This window comes from Gambusia affinis, linkage group LG04 (genome assembly GCF_019740435.1).
Source record: "Gambusia affinis linkage group LG04, SWU_Gaff_1.0, whole genome shotgun sequence".
In the NCBI taxonomy this organism is placed as follows: Eukaryota; Metazoa; Chordata; class Actinopteri; order Cyprinodontiformes; family Poeciliidae; genus Gambusia; species Gambusia affinis.
Genome location: NC_057871.1, coordinates 19,394,757 through 19,410,797, shown reverse-complemented (window position 1 = coordinate 19,410,797; position 16,041 = coordinate 19,394,757). Strand labels below are relative to the sequence as shown.

The window sequence follows — 16,041 nt, the reverse complement described above, 5'->3', positions numbered from 1 at the left end:
TTGCCTTTAAATACTTCAAGTGTGTCTCAGATTAATTTAAATGTTGTGAAATAACTTGTCGTTGTCTTAGAAGCCATAACTTTAACATAATTGGGGTTTTTTAATTAATTTTTTTTTTTACTTTTAAGAAAGATAATTAATATCTCTTAAAAAAAAACACATTTGGCAAACTGAAATGTTTCCGTTTATCGCAACTGGCCTTGTGGGACTATTTTCCCTTTAGTCACTGTATAGCACTTTAAAAGCACTTTTTGCACTTTATTAGCAAGCACTTTATTTAACACTGCATTTTAAGCATAGGTTTGCACATCAATGACAATTTGCACACAAGAAGTTTTAATTGTATTTATTAAGTACTTTTAGTGATTAGCATGTAGCTTTTTCTTCTGCTCCTCATTGACAAGTGAGGTGGTTGCCTGTGAAGGAGGACAATTGTTACTCAGCGCAATGAGCTGCTGAAAAACTGAGCAAATGTTTGTGCATGATCTGTTAAGTGTGGAGTGCTAATATGAAGTGACCCACCTGTCTTTTCTGTGTCCTCCCCAGGGTGTTTGGACAAATACTGCCCCGGGGGTCCAGACACCGTTTCCTGGAGAGGCCATTGAAAAGTGTGGAGGGGGGATTGTTTATGGGTTTTGTGGTGTTTCATTAAGGTGTAATGATAAAACATAAAATATTTATAAAAAAGTAAATGGAAATGTTTGTATTAAGAACAAGGTATTATATTTAAGTAGGTGGAGATTCTGCCTCAAATCTTCATCCTCACTGTAAGATCCATCTCAGTAGTAGGCCCAAAAACTGTGCTTTTATTTTCCACCATTCATTGTTGTTCATTGTTATGGTTTCAGTGTTGTTCCTCTTGCAACTTTGCTTCATTAAGGTTTTTCACAGATTGCTGCCCATTTCCACAAGAGAAACATGTGATTTCGTGGCAACGGCCTGTTTTACGGGAAGCGTGATCGCACATTTTATAACAGCTAAGCTAACTAAACCGCAAGTGAAAGAAAAAGTGAGCAGTGACTCAAAATAAAAGTGAAGGCAAAAACTTGGGATGTGTTGAAGTAAAAATGCCCAAAAGGCTCATTTGAACTTTGGCCTATTGGATAATGAGTAACTAGTTAGTTGTGAAGTAAAACAAATGTTTAATGAATTGACCTACTTTGACTTTTGGAACTAAAAATCACAAGTTTCCATCATAAAAAACAAATGAACAGATCTGATTGGCATTACGGGCAGCTTTAAGCAACATTCCCTTCAAGCAGACTATGAACAGCACCCTCAGCAGTAGCTGAAGAATAATAACAGTTATCATTAACCTGTGTGCCTCTAACCCTTACTTTATTGCTGCAAATGTACAGTCTTGTTCTGCCGTTGCCCTGTGGTTGCTGTCAGTCACAAACATCACCTCCAGCCAGGACCTGCTTGCTTCCTTGGAAACTTTCGGCCTATTTCTGTTTGTCTAGGGTTTTTCCAGCCAGGGGTGGCTATTTTGGTCAGATAAATACGGTGTTGTTTTGGAAGCAGAGGGAGGGTGGGGAGAGCGAGTTGCAGATGAGATCACCTCTCAAGGTTCCCTAAGCAGCAAAACAACAGGCAGCAAGACAAGACAGGAGCTGAACAAACCTGGGAACAGTTTAGTGTGCATTGAAGGTTTCAGACAGAATCTGGAGAAAACCTGCCCCGGAGTTTCTTGGAAACTGACAGAAATGTGAGAAAAATCCCTTGATGTAGTTAATCCCCTCAAGAATGAAGAATTATTATCAGTACGGAGATGCGAAAATGAAGCAAAAGCAAAGAGTCGCTGAAGCCTCTCCATCTCAGAGCATACCAGACGTGTCGGCATTTCGTTGTATTTTAACCACTTGTGTTGGGGCAAGGCCGAGGCAAAATGAGACTCACAACTTGTGGGAGTTCTTCCCAGCCGGGAAGGAGGCCACATACTACGTTTGATTTCATATTTGCATGGCAAGAATGCTCCTCGCTGCCTCACGGCCTGTCTGGTTGTCTGGTTGTGTCTGTTTTTTCAGAAGTGGGTATGACTTGTGCTGCTGATATCTCCCCATCAGAGACAATGACTAAGTGTGTGTGCGTGAGAGAGAGAGAAGGAGAGAGAGAGTGTGTTGATATGCGGTCGTCTGCAGCTCCGGCCAGGTGTGGAGGTAGACAGCCGCTTGTTCTCTTCTGCCAGGTGAAACACCTGCATGAGCTTTGAAACATAAACAGATGAAGTCAGAACCTGCTGCACATTTACTGATGCTCTCTGTTCAGCTTGGAGCTATTTGAAAACAGAACATTTCCCCTCGAGACGCTAAATTATCTCAGAGTGGCTGGGTCTTGAAGTCGCCTCTTTCCTATCTTCGCAGACTTCCTTCTTGCATTTTGGATTAATATAGTTTGTAGAAAGAGAGACACTGCAGCATTCACTGCTTAGGATTTTTTGTGTTTCACATTTTGCCACATTATAACCACAAACGTCAAATCTATTTAGTGAGATTTTATGTGGTAGACCGAAACATAAAGCAGTGCACAGTTGTAAAGTGGAAGGAAGATGACACACATTTTAAATATTTTCTGACATAAAAATCTGAATGGTGTGGCATTTGTAGCCAGCTCCTTTTGCTCTGATACCCCTACAATGAAATGTAATCCAAGCAATTTTTTTCAGGTGCTTTGGAGTTATTAGAGTTTTGCTGTGTGATTTAATCTTATTAAAAGTCCAGCTGTTTTGTGATGGCTTCAGAGAACCCTGGCAAACATCAGAAAGCAGCAGAAAGTCTCACAATATGCCAGACTTCTTCCACCTACCAACAGGCTGGGAAAGAAAAGCATTGATCAGATATAAGAGGCCAGTGGGATCTCTGGAGGAGCTTCAGAGACATACATCAAAGTCATCAGGAAAATAGTTGTGCATCGCAGCTAAGCTCATTTTCTCAGCTGAGAAAGAATTCAATACTTCCAAGAGTCAGGATGTTTAAATGCATCAGAGCTGGTGTTTCCTCGCTGGCACTTCGATATTCCAATGCTGCTAAAGCAACCCATGCGAAAAGGGGAAAAAAATAAAGAAAATATCAAAAGATCAAACATGCATTTATTTTTAATGCAAAGAACAGAAGGGCTTTTAAGGATACAGAGTGTTCCCCCCTTTTTTTTCTGCTTTTTGATTCAAATCCACAGTTAGAGTTTGTGCTTAATCCAGAAACCCAGCTGAGCTCTAAACAAGATCTGAAACCTTGGACTGAACCCCACATTAGGTTGCCAAGTCATTAATGACTCACCAGCTTGCAGAAAATGGAAGTTAGTACCTTAAGTTTAGTGTTTGAGTATAATATATCTTGCTTAATACTACACCATTGTGTTAGGGCCAAAGATGACAAAAAAAAGTCTAAAAATTTAATTTTGCTCTTTTAAAAAAAAGCACTATATGTTTACAGCTGGGTGATTTCTACTGAGAAGAAATTATTTAAGTATTTGAACAACTAAGAGCCAAAATATTAATCCAAACCACAACAGGCGGAAACACACAGAGGTAGTGACAACATGAGGAACTGACTATGAGCAGAGGAAATTCAGGACGGCTGTCTGAACGCGAAAAGGTGTGATGAGTAAACATTTATAGCCAGCTGAGGAAAAGAAAAAGGAAGCAAGTTTATCCAAAATTCACACGAGAAAATATTCACACAATGGAACAGGACACGTGGAAACCACAGAATGTAATGAACAAAACTCATGACTCGTAAAGTAGAAACCCAGAAATACCTGAACAGAGCCAAAAGAAATGCACGTGGTGAAGTGTGGGAAGCTACATCAGCTCATTAAAAGCTACCAATGGGAGTAAATCTGGGTTTTTGCTCCCAGTTTTTCATAACTTTCTGGTTTTTTTTAGGAAGCTGTCCACCACAGGAAGTGATAAACCCCTGACTTTTTGATTAGCTACAAAAGATCTCTGATGTGTTTAAGATTTTTCTTTTAGCTGTACTTGGCATGTTGTCCAACAGACTTCCTGTATTCATTTCAATAGCTGTTCCCGAATACGATTTAGCAAGAGTATTTCCACAGAATCAGATGTAGGTCATATTCGGTGGAAAACACATTTCAGACAGTGGCACCACACATCACAGAAACAAACTAACTGTGTGTTTTAAAATGAAAATGCGGCGCCAAATGCACAATCCATCCTCGTTAGAGGTAAAAATGAACTTTGGGCCAATTCACCCCTTCACTACTTATAACACTATTTCATAATTGGTTATCAGTGTATTTCTCCTGTTTTAAAAACAATGTTTGATTAATTTTCTTTATAAAAAATGTTCAAATATTAAATATGACTGACATTAATTTGATTATTATTTGATTACGCTTGATTTAAATCCTTACTCCAGTGATTGTGATTTTTGTTCAGACAGTTCACTCCTATGAAAAATTAGATTATGTCAAGCTGTCAAAGCAAGGAAATTTCAGAGACCAGCAGTTTTTAGATAATGTTTATATTATACTGAAAGAAGCTAAAACAATTGGTTCTCCAGATGTTAGCAAACCATCTCAAAGGGCAGCATAAATTGATGCCTGGGCAGAAAGAAATTTCTGTTTCAGCTGTCACTTTGGCAAATTCTCCTCCAAAGTTACAATAGGTTTCTTTGCTGCTTCTGTAGTTAATCTCAGTTTATGTGGATTGAGCAGATAGAGTTGTATTCTTTCCAATCTCAGATGATAGTTCTGATCTATATGATCTATATTCAAAGCTACATACACAGCTGTACTTCAATTATTAATTTTATGTCTGTGAAAATGCTTTGTAAATAGACTTTACTCACTCACTCACTCACTCACTCACTCACTCACTCACTCACTCACTCACTCACTCACTCACTCACTCACTCACTCACTCACTCACTCACTCACTCACTTACTTACTTACTTACTTACTTACTAACTAACTAACTAACTAACTAACTAACTAACTAACTAACTAACTAACTAACTAATTAGGTAGCTTGTTGCACCAGTTTTTTTATGGGTACCAGAGTTAAGAAGACTTTAAACAGCAGCATGAAATACTAAAGTTTTAATTGAAAGACAATTTTAAAACTGTCATTTCCCTTCCACTTCATAATTATGCTATACTTTGTGTTGGTCTATAACATTAAACCTCAATAATATACACAGAGGTCATCATGACAACATATCTTTGCTCTAAGAGCATTTCTACTTCATTATATGTTTTGTTTAAGATTTTAGAAAGGCTCAAATTGAATTCAAGAGTTACAAAAAGTGAAAACAGTTCACTTTTGAACATTTTGTTTTTGTCTGTACTCTGTGCTCTAATTGGATGCAAAGTAGCCCTCAGAAGTGCTCACGTTTCTGAGGTGTTTGTGTGCATGCTCTTTATGCATCTGCAGCTTGTTTGAGGGCAGTGGGTGGAGGGAGATGTGCCGTAAAATGAGGTCATCATCGCTGTTGATTTATGTGACAGAAACTATTATTTACACCATTGTGACTTCAGCAACATCTCCACTGACAACATGAATAATACATTTCTTCTCCACCAAAAATAAAAAATACGTAAAACAAAACGACCCAACCCCCCGCCCCCACCCCCACTTTCTCCTCATCTGCTGCTTGGGGAAGTTTACTTCATCATTACAGACGCATGTCAGCCTGGAATGAGGTGTGCTTGTGGAAGTTTGTCCCAGTTTTACTTCCGTACGTGGCAGACCCCTGCGCTGATTAGCTGCCATCTTTCATCCAGTCCAGCGAGTTTAGCCTTTTCTGGGTAATTTGTGAAATTACACAACAGGAAGCGGGAAGGAGTGTGTGTGTGTGTGAGTACGTGAGTGACTGCGCTGCACACACAGCGCCACACCCAGCGTACAATAACAGTGATTGCCACGTGCGACCGTTTCTCAACACAGGTGTCGAATTGACTCATTTCTTATATGTCGCATTCGTGAGTCGAGGCGAGCGTCAATGCATTCAGTACGGAGACATTATGCTTTGCGCTCCCAGGAACATGCTGAGATATGCCTGATTGAGAAACGCAAATAAGTGCCACGAAATAATAGTCACGGGAGTAAGTAGAGGGGGGTTCTGGATGCGCTCTTTGACGGCCAAACTCCGACAGCTTTGCTTCCCCAAGAAGCTGCGAGCCAGGCCGCAAGATCACCGCTTCCAAAGCGAGGTCAGCGTGGTCAGAGACGACGGGAAAGATGAAGAAGTGAAGGGAAAAGAGGGGGGGATGGAGACGGCAGGGTGTGGATGGGCCGGGGTGATGGGTTAGGGGACGGGGGACAGCCGTTATTGTCAGCCTCCATCAGGGAGCCCAGGGGTGACATGGAGGCAGGCAAGAGAGGAGGAGGAATAAAGAGAGAGGTCGGGGTGGGAAGTCGGCCTGAGACGAGTCACCCCTCAGCCCTGGAGTGCACATGTTTGCCGTCTCATACCATCTCTCCCCTCCCTGCCCCATCTGTTCACAATGCAGATGTGTTGGCCTGCAGCAGTGAATCCAACAACGTGTTCTTCTTGACCCCGGCTTTGGAAGATGTTTCACATGCTAACTGGGTGGGGGGGAAAGTTAGCGGAGTCTGTGCAGCATGTAGGAATGAAGATTAGGTTAAAGCTGCAGTATGTAGCTCAGTTTTTATTTACCTTTTTTTTATACTGTCTCCATTTGCTGTAAGTGCTACCAACTGTGCCATTGTGCAGCCCTCCTACCACATCACCTGTGCTAATATTGCCTTCTACAGAAATACACTGTTCCGCATCAAAAACAGCCAATCAGAGTCAGATGGAAGGTCTTAGGACTGTCAATCAGTCTTGTGTACGCTCTGCTAAATGTGGCAATGGTGGAGAAACAACTTACGATTCCAGGAAAGTTGCTTATCCACCGTCATTGGTGGGCCATGCTAACTAGCCTGGCAGGCTCTGTTGTGGTGAACCAGCTTCAGCGTAACAGAGAGCTACAGGGAGGGTATGAGCAGCATGAATATGAGAACAATTGACAGCGTTACGACCCTCTTCTTTGCTCTGATACTTTGTTCCTGACATCTGCTGTGCGTTTCTGCAGATGGACCTGGGAGCAGGTAGAAGAGCTCGATTTTAACACAGATTATCTCTATCGTACCCTTCTGTCACGAGTCACAACATAATGATAGTTTTATGTAACATTTGTATTCTTTTATAAAAGTTACATACTGCAGCTTTAATGTACCCATTTCTTCTAGACATAGTATGTAGGATTTTAATAACTACTCTAATTATAACTACTTTTTGTTTGTTTCCATGAAGTTTTCTGTCTTTACTGGCTCAAGTTTCATTCATGTCTGTTTCTTTCACAGATCTCATCACTTGTCACAGTTCCTGTGTTTTTGTTGCAGTAAGATTGGATGGGCAGATATTTGAATAGTATAATACTCAACAAAAATACTAATTGAAGACATTTTGTCCAATAAATGTTGAATCATTCAGTAAATGTGTTGATCTGCTCGGTGGAAGCACCTAGCTATTACCAGTGTGAACCCTACTTTGTCTTAAAACCTGATTTTTGTGCTGACACGATTCTTTATTAATGGTTCTGTTACTGCAAAAAAAAAAAAAAAATCCATACAAAATGTTTAGGTCATGCGCAAATGTCTGTTCTGTTTCAGTCCTGGTAATAATATCACCCGGGTTGACTTTAATAATAACCTGCAGTCACGCTGTGGAGACGCTGTCTGTCTTTGTTTTCAGATGGTTGAGAGAAAAACATGTTTTGCTGCCTCTGCCACTGCTGAAGGACTGGGGCCCAGACATAAACACTGGTGGCTGGGCAGGGAGCCTGCTGTCAGGCTGATGCTTCAGGTGGCAACCGGCAGTCAGACAGTGACCCTGGTATTTGCTATTTGAGCTCTAATGTAGAAATTAGTATCAAAATCATTTCACAGTTTGCCATCTTACAGGTACCAATTCACAGGATATTATGTTTATAAAAGTGTGACGTGAGAAAAAAATACCTGTTCTCTCTCTTTTTATTTTAAAGAAACATTTTAAAAGGATATTTGTATTGACTCTGATGCCACTAAATAAACCCTGTATGACCATCTGCCTTTAGAAATCACCTGGGGTCCGCCTGTGTGTAATTACACATTATTAACCCAGCTGCACTATTTCTGGCCTCAGAGGTTTTATTAAATAACCGTAGTTATGAAAACCAAGAAACACAGCAGAAAGATCAGGGAGAAAGCTGTGGAGAAGCTTTTCACACTTTTACCTGTAAATTACTTTAAAAATCATGCCTAATTTTTCTTCCACTTCACAATTTTGTGCTGTGTGTTGTCTTGTTCCATCGTATACCATCCGATTTAAAATGCCGTAAAGTCTGTTTTAATATCAAGTCGTGTGAATACCTTTGCAAGGCACCGTATAAAAAAAGAACCTTTTTGAAGATCCAGCAATTTTTCAGACCATGAAGTATAAAAAGAAGCTAGATCCGGCACCTTGGCTGAGCACGCCTTAAACCACTTTGTTCTTCCACCCACCGCTCATCCACTGCCAACTACAGCGATTTGCATTAGAGCGTGCATGGACCCTGGTTAATTAGATTTTTAAAGATGATCCCTTGGAAGCACATCTGAGGTGATTGTTGTCATTAAATATAACTTGGTGCAGGATTATATAACTTTCATTTGATGCCAGCAGAGGGAATAAGTCTGATAAGCAGAATATTCCTCATATTGAGCTAAAAAGTTGAAGCAAAAATCACATGTGATTCATATTTACATTTAATCTGCGATGAAGTATTCACCCTATTTGACCTAAAGAATCAAGTATGAGGAAGTTTTGGTATTAGTGTTTATTAAAATCTGACGCCTTTGGCACTACTTTAGAAATATATTAGAAAATGGAAATAATGGAATTGCAAGAAAAAAGTTGTGAAATTGAGAGAGAAAAATTAAGGGAATTACTTGGATTTATATAATTATTTGGATTTAACTTCAGATGACAGCAAATTGGATTGATTCTCCAATCACGCTTCATGGATGATTATTTGTTAATTTGGTTTAAACTTCTGGATGTGTTCGTACATTTTGAACACACTGAGACTCTAAGAATTTAAAAGGAAATAGCTTAACAACCAAAAATAAAATTTATCTACAGCATACCAAATTAAACATTTTAATTTTTTTTTTTAATCCAGGAACATAATCACAGAAAATATACCCCCTAGGAATTTCCTTTTCTCCTCTCGTTTAATAAAAAATTTTGACAAAAGAAAAGAAATCAGAAATATTTGAAAGCTAAACAACATAAGCAACAATTTGTCTAACAAATAGTTTTTATTATTACATTAGTAATTTCAAGATGAACGTTCCAGAAGTAAAAAAGGGTCTAATGAGTGATGCCAGCTGAAAAAGGAAGGCACTGCCATGTATGGATGATGACTTTGTGTTGACACAGACATGGTTTTGTTTTGGTAGCACGTAAAAATAACCAAGCATTTTTCTTACAATGATCTATGCATGAAACTGTAGTGAGATTTACAAAAGGGAAAAAAATGAGCAAGACAGATTTGTCCTCCTCCATCAAAAACAGTGAAAATTCAGACATGCACTATTTGTATTTTATCTTTCCTACCTTCTACAGCATGGTTAGCGTTAGCTTGGAGCAGCGTTTTTAGGGGTAGATGGCAACTTGTGAGAAAACCTTTAGAGACAGATGAGCATGATTGGCACATCTTGATATCCGTATGACTCTCTTATGGGAAATGTATTCAGGTGGCAAAGTTGAAGGAAGAAATATGAGGGCTGCCACTTTTATGACAATGCTTGTCAGAGCAGGAGCAGGAATGGCAACACATATTTGAATGCTGCTACAATTTAACTGTTTCACTTTGCAGTTTCTCACAAGTTCTCACTTCCTGCTGTCAAAAATCACAAGCAGATGTGGCTGACTCAGAGAGCTTTTAATCCCGGTTGTGGAGCCAGTTTGATAAGTCTCCAATCTACTGATTTCACCTGATTTCCTCCATGTCACCGGATAAATCACTAAATAATGTTTTACCTCATGAACTCCAGTTCAAGTTTGGAGATTTGTCATTAATTTCTACTATGATACCAGAGTTCAGCACTCCAGACATTACATCAACTTGTTCTGATGACTTTTTTTGAGTACACATTCTACATACCTTTATAGTTCTAGTTGCCACTGTTGGGAGCTACTAGCCTGAACCCAGTTTAAGAAGAAATATGGCTGTAAAAAAAAGTACAGGATTTCTCCGTAAAAGGAGAAGTGATCTTATTGCATTACTGACATTCTTTGGAAAAGGAAATGACTACTTTAAAAAATGTCTATATATACATTAGATTCTTGGACTGTTGCTAAATTTACAAGGCTGACCTATTCTTACAAAACAAAATAAAATAAAATAAGGAGGTGCCTTATCTTAAAGATAACCTATCATAAACATCCAACCGCTATGGACAAACGTAACATACCAAAGACATTCATTGTACTGTTCTACCGTTCATCTCGACAAAATTACGATCAGACGGATCATCAACAAACAGCTGATTCATCCTGGATCAGGCTGAAGGGATAACATTTTACTGCCTAAACAAGCCGTACAGTTTGATGGCCAGAAAGACACAACTCCTGTATCTGTTGCTGGCGAGGAGAAGAAGTCCCAGTCAACCGTCAGGGCTGACCGGCAGACACACGAAAAACAAGACAGACAAGTTCTAACACTCTGAAAGTACTTCTTCAGGAAGGAGGGTGAGCGAGACTGGGAGTGCCTGAAACAAACACACACGCAGCAGACAAAAACAAATGTGAAAAGTACTGGGTCAGGAAGGGAACACCAAATAACGGCTGGAGTCACGTGTGTGTCTGTCTGTTTGGTGGAAAGAGGACATTAGACCTTGTGACATAATGTTCAGAGACACAAACAAGACGTGGTTGTAAACTGTGTGTCTAAAAGCATTTTGTGGAAAAATCTCGTGTTAATTCACTGCAGATGTTTTATTCTTCATTTACTTGCAGCTGTATAATATTTGTCTTAAATAGGCAGATGGATGGTGCCTGTGTCTCTTCTTCAGCAAACTGGAACACCTCCCACTCATTAATTCCTGCTCAGAGAACTGCTTTTCTTACTTTTCTCATTCTGCTGGTCAATTAGTGCATATGGCGCAGCCAACGATTAATGAAAAGCAAATGAAATACAAGAAATATTTACTTGGTTCCTTATCTACACTTCCAGTCGATGGATAAGCTGCTTTAAGCAATCAAGTTTCTTCCAGGATCTTTTGAACAAAACCATGCAGAAGCAAATTCATCCAAAATTTCTCAACTGCTTCAAATATATATATATATATAGAGAGACTTTCTTTTAAAAACATGGTGCTGGGAAAACGCTGTCTTATACATTTCATGTTTTTTTTGCCTTTGTGTCACACATAAATGTCTCAGATCCTCTAAAGTATTTTTGATGTCAACACAAGAACAAACATCCGCTCGACATAGCAAGACTATGGTCCAAATCGCACCAGCATGTCCACTTCTGAATAGCTCAAAATATAGGTTTTGCAGTGGTCTAGTCAAAGTCCAGACTCGAACCCAATTGAGGTGCTGTGGCATGATCTTAATCAGACCCTTCAACATGGTTCAGTTTAAGACGACTGCAAGACGAGTGAGTCGAAATTCTTCCTCAGCGATCAAAAAGACTAATTACAGACGGATACTATTTATTATTTAGTTTATGTTGTATGATAATAAAACTAGTTTGATGAGCTGAAACCTTTAGGAGTGAAGAAGCAGGAATCTTTAAAGATGCAAAAATGTTTTAAGTGGACAGATCGGTAGCTGCTGAGGGTTCAGATGACGTTTCTACAAAATCAGGCGGTATCAGAGGCTGAATGTATTTGCATAACTGGGACAGAAGCTGCATTGACCTGTTTGTTGGAATGTGCTAAACTCCAGTTATGACACAAACGCAAGATTATTACTGACATTTTGGGTGTGTTCATTTCCAGTTTTACTTCATATTAAAGTGAATCAGACCCCACTCCCACTCGTACTTCTTGCTGGACTCGATACCCAACAAGAAATATAATTTCACCAGCCACGCTCCTTGAGTGACGAGGTTTTCAGAAAGGTGACCAAAATGAGTAGAAGAAAAAATAATTTCTGCAAACTTTCTGCAGGTTGTGGGATATTTAGCAGACAGTCCTACCTAGAGTCACAGTCATCTGTTTTGATCTGTGGGATGAGCTGCTGCGAGGAAGCTGACGGTGATGAGACAGAAATGTTCAGAAATTACAGTCTGTCAGACGGCACCTCAGAAACTGCAGCAGTAGGAGGGAAGCTTTCACACCAGATGTTCAAGCTGCTAACAGGAATCTGCCGCACTCTGTGTGTTTTTGTAGCATCTGCGATGCGCATCTCTCATCACTAAGTAAACATTCGCAGGTTTCAGATTCCAAGAAACTTATCTGACACGGTTTCCTCTCTTTCCTCGTTTCTGTTTTTGCTTCATTCACATTTTCTCTTTCCATTTCAGGAGCAACATTTTATTTTTGTTTTTTGTTTTTTTTCCACAAGTACTTCGGTAACTGTCAGCCGACAGTGCCAAACGCATACAGGCAGCCTGGCTGGATGAAACGTTACTAACATGCGAGCGCGCACAATACTTGTGGTTGAAAATGGTCTGATGGTTTATGAGGAGCAGCAGGGTAGAGCTGAGTTTCAGTAAGCCTTCCTGCTGACCTCACTACTCCTGGTTCCACAGAAAGACGCAGTTCTGTGAAATCCTCCCCCACACTTGTGTTTTCACACTTAATAACAAAAGCACAAACCTAATTTCCCCTGAAGCCTGCACTAAAACTGGAATAGATTGACCTTTGTTTGAAAATTGACGCTGAAAGAGGAAAAAAAATATAATGTTCTCGTAGAAAAAAAACAAAAACACAACATAGCTGGACAGTCTGGCTGATGGTTAATCTTTCCTGGTATGCAGAGGCTGCAGGTCTTTGAAGGCGGTCAAACGAGAACCGGGGGAACCACAGAGGTTCTGGGTCACTGAAACTGCTAATGACTAAGAAATGCAGATTAACTCATGGATTATTGTGGAAACATCACAACAACAAAGCGAGACACATCTGATGTCAAATAAACTAAATTTCATACAGCTTTCAATTTTTTTGGTGTCATTATTTTTGGTGCGAGAATGATTTCAAACGTAACTGATATATTGTTCTGTACTATTACAGAGTTTCTCTTCTAATTAAACAAATTAAACAACAACCATGAGTTTAAACTTGTACAGCAAAGAAAACAAAACACGTATGGTGTATCCCACAATACTTTGTTAACATTGGCGCATATAATTTCTGTAAACTGTTTCTCTTGTTTGTCATTGAGATTATTCAACTATCTATTTTATTAAGCTGGTTCTGTTGGCTTTAAATGCTGTGTTAAAAGCAGCACAGCATATGATTAAAATGTACTTAAAATACGACATCAAGGTCAAGAGTTGCTTGGGAATTTTATCTAACTGAGTTTCTGTGGTGTAGTTATGAGCTGTCAGTATCTTATCTATACCAAACAGAAGCTAGGAGGATTCCTACTGATTGAAGATACCGGCCCTTGAGAACAGGCTTAGAGTAAAACTGAGATCCTGGACTGAGTTCAGCCTTCTAGGTTAACTAAAATCTCAAAAAATGTCCAAGCGGTTTTAACGAATGTTGCATTTTTAGGTTTGACACTGTACCACATTTTCAAACCTATCTTATCCAAAAGAAGTGTGTATAAGAATCCACAGAATACTGTTGCCTTGAACTGGTGTGACATTTCGGAGCTTCAAGTTGTCTGAAATGGCCAACATTTACACAAAGAAGGGGGAAATTGTTGACTTCTCATTGGCAGTCGTCTCTAAAATTAATCTGAAAACTGAAGTAATCTACACACTTCAGTGCAACTCTTCCAACGTGTGTGAATGTAATGAACTCACAAACATTAGTTTTTCATATAATATATATCATTGGAGAAAAACCTGGCTCTCCTCTCAGCCTTCAAACTCTGATGTTTTCTGTTTAAAGCAGGTAGATAGATACTGACCACTATTAAATACTCTGAAAAACCTCCCTCCAGTAAGTGGATCAGTCTAACTAAAAAAAATCACTTCAAACAGAATCAGAAATAAAGAGAAAGTAAGAAAACTGTTTTTTATATTTATGCCGTTTTACATAGATATATGTTTATATGCAAGCTACACATATTAGACTTTTTTGTTTTGTCCAGTAAATATGATTTGGTCGAATATTAAAATAAATGTGTTGTTTGTACACTTGGAGTAGATAAGGTAGATCATGTATATGTTAAAACTCTTTAATTGTTTCTTAATAAATGACTAGTCTCTAAAAAAAAACAAAATCCCACATTTATTAAAAACTCCCCGGCTCAAAAGGAAAGCTTTTGAGAGATTTCTATACGCATATACATCGTTTTATATAACACGGCTCGTTTATTTATAAGAAAATCCCAGAATTTGCTGCACGCTCGCTGCCCTGCCCTGCATTTAAACAAGAATATAATTAGCAGTATCTGCTGTCAAGATAATTGCATTGTATCATGGAACTGAACCACTAATCTCCTGCCTGGTGACTGGCTGCCCAACAGTGAATGTGCCAGAGTCAGCAGGATGGTGTGTTTGACTGCGACCAGGAGGCGTTCAGGCCTGCAGCACCTCTCCATATTGTTCTCTATCAGCGGCACAACAAAAAGGGGGCTCTGCTGCAAAACGCAGCCAGGAGCAGCACTGATCGGCAGACAGTCGGGGCAGGTCAGAGGGGTGCTGCTGTGCAAGCTGGTCAGTCACGCAAATGTTTCTTTTTGATGTCGTTGGGCCCCGTTCTGCTCAGATTTGAGTGGAAAGATGAACAGCGACAGTGAAGCCTGTCGGTCTGATGGCCTACAGGCCGCAGCCTCGCAGGTGAGTTGGTGCGACATCACTTACAATGGGAGCCTGTGTTAGGTTTAGATGATTTTTCCAAACTGTTGCAGCCACGTGACTCTCTGAGTGAGACAACCAGATCCAGACAGGAGCAAGAGGAAAAACTGATCCTAGCTGCGTGGCGAACCATGGTGAGAGAAAAATCAGATAATAACAAACACACAAAGCTTCCAAGCAGTTATTTGATAATGTTTTAGAGAGACCGTAAAAGTTGAAAAAGGTCTGTGGGAGTGTAACACCATGCTCTACTGTGTTTCTATGAATCAAACATGTGGGTGTGTGAATTTAATATGTTTTAGTCATATTAATCCCTCTCTTTGCGATTGTTTTACAGCTCTGTTGTGATTGAGTCAAGCAAAGGTTCTCATTTTGCTGTTCGTAATCGAACAATCCCACTTCTCCCTTTATGGCCTCTAAATGTTCTAACTTTTCTTACATCCTGTTTTTTTTTTTTCTTCTCTTGGTTTGGTCTTGTCGTACATTTTTGCTACATGTGCACCACTTTGTGTGCTCCTTCTTGTGCTTTCTCAGGTTTATCATACAACCAGTTTAGTCATAGGGCTGGCATGGCTCTAAGACAGGGATGAGATATGGGCATAAAGATGACATATGATGTAATAAATTAGCAGCAAGACTCTTGACATTTGTGTTTGCTCTACTGGTTAAAAAAGAACTGGACCAGACAAGTTTTAGTATTTGTATTTTGCATCTGCAGCAGCAGAGCCTGTCTGAGAAGGACCTTGCAGCTCCAGGTCTTCCTCAGTCTTTCCTGGCCAAGCAGAGGCGCTCCACCCAGGCTAGGAGGGCCCGCTCCGCCCTTATGGAGCCCCGGTAAGAGCCTCTTGAACAGAGACGCCTCTGTGCTAAAGAAGAAGGAGTTTTTGGTGGGCTGTTATCCCCCCCTGCTGGTGATGTCAATCAGAAACAAACTGCCTGTACCCTCAGGTGCCTGGGTCTTTAAAAGTATACAAAACAGCATCGCGTGTAAAAATTAAAAATAAAAAAATGTTGTTTTTTTTCAGATTGTTGCTTGAAGCGCTGAAAAATATGAAAAAAAAGACAAT

The 16,041-nt window shown here is 39.7% G+C and overlaps 1 protein-coding gene across 1 annotated transcript; it reads left to right on the top strand.

Moving 5' to 3' along the window:
- Window positions 1–14,802: 14,802 nt before the first annotated feature.
- On the top strand, window positions 14,803–15,975 carry LOC122829224 (protein Hook homolog 2-like). Its single transcript, XM_044113614.1, has 3 exons — window positions 14,803–14,956; window positions 15,028–15,108; window positions 15,693–15,975. Exons 1-3 carry the CDS (start codon window positions 14,900–14,902, stop codon window positions 15,810–15,812), a joined length of 258 nt encoding a protein of 85 aa, XP_043969549.1. The 5' UTR covers window positions 14,803–14,899; the 3' UTR covers window positions 15,813–15,975.
- The last annotated feature ends 66 nt before the right edge of the window (window positions 15,976–16,041 follow it).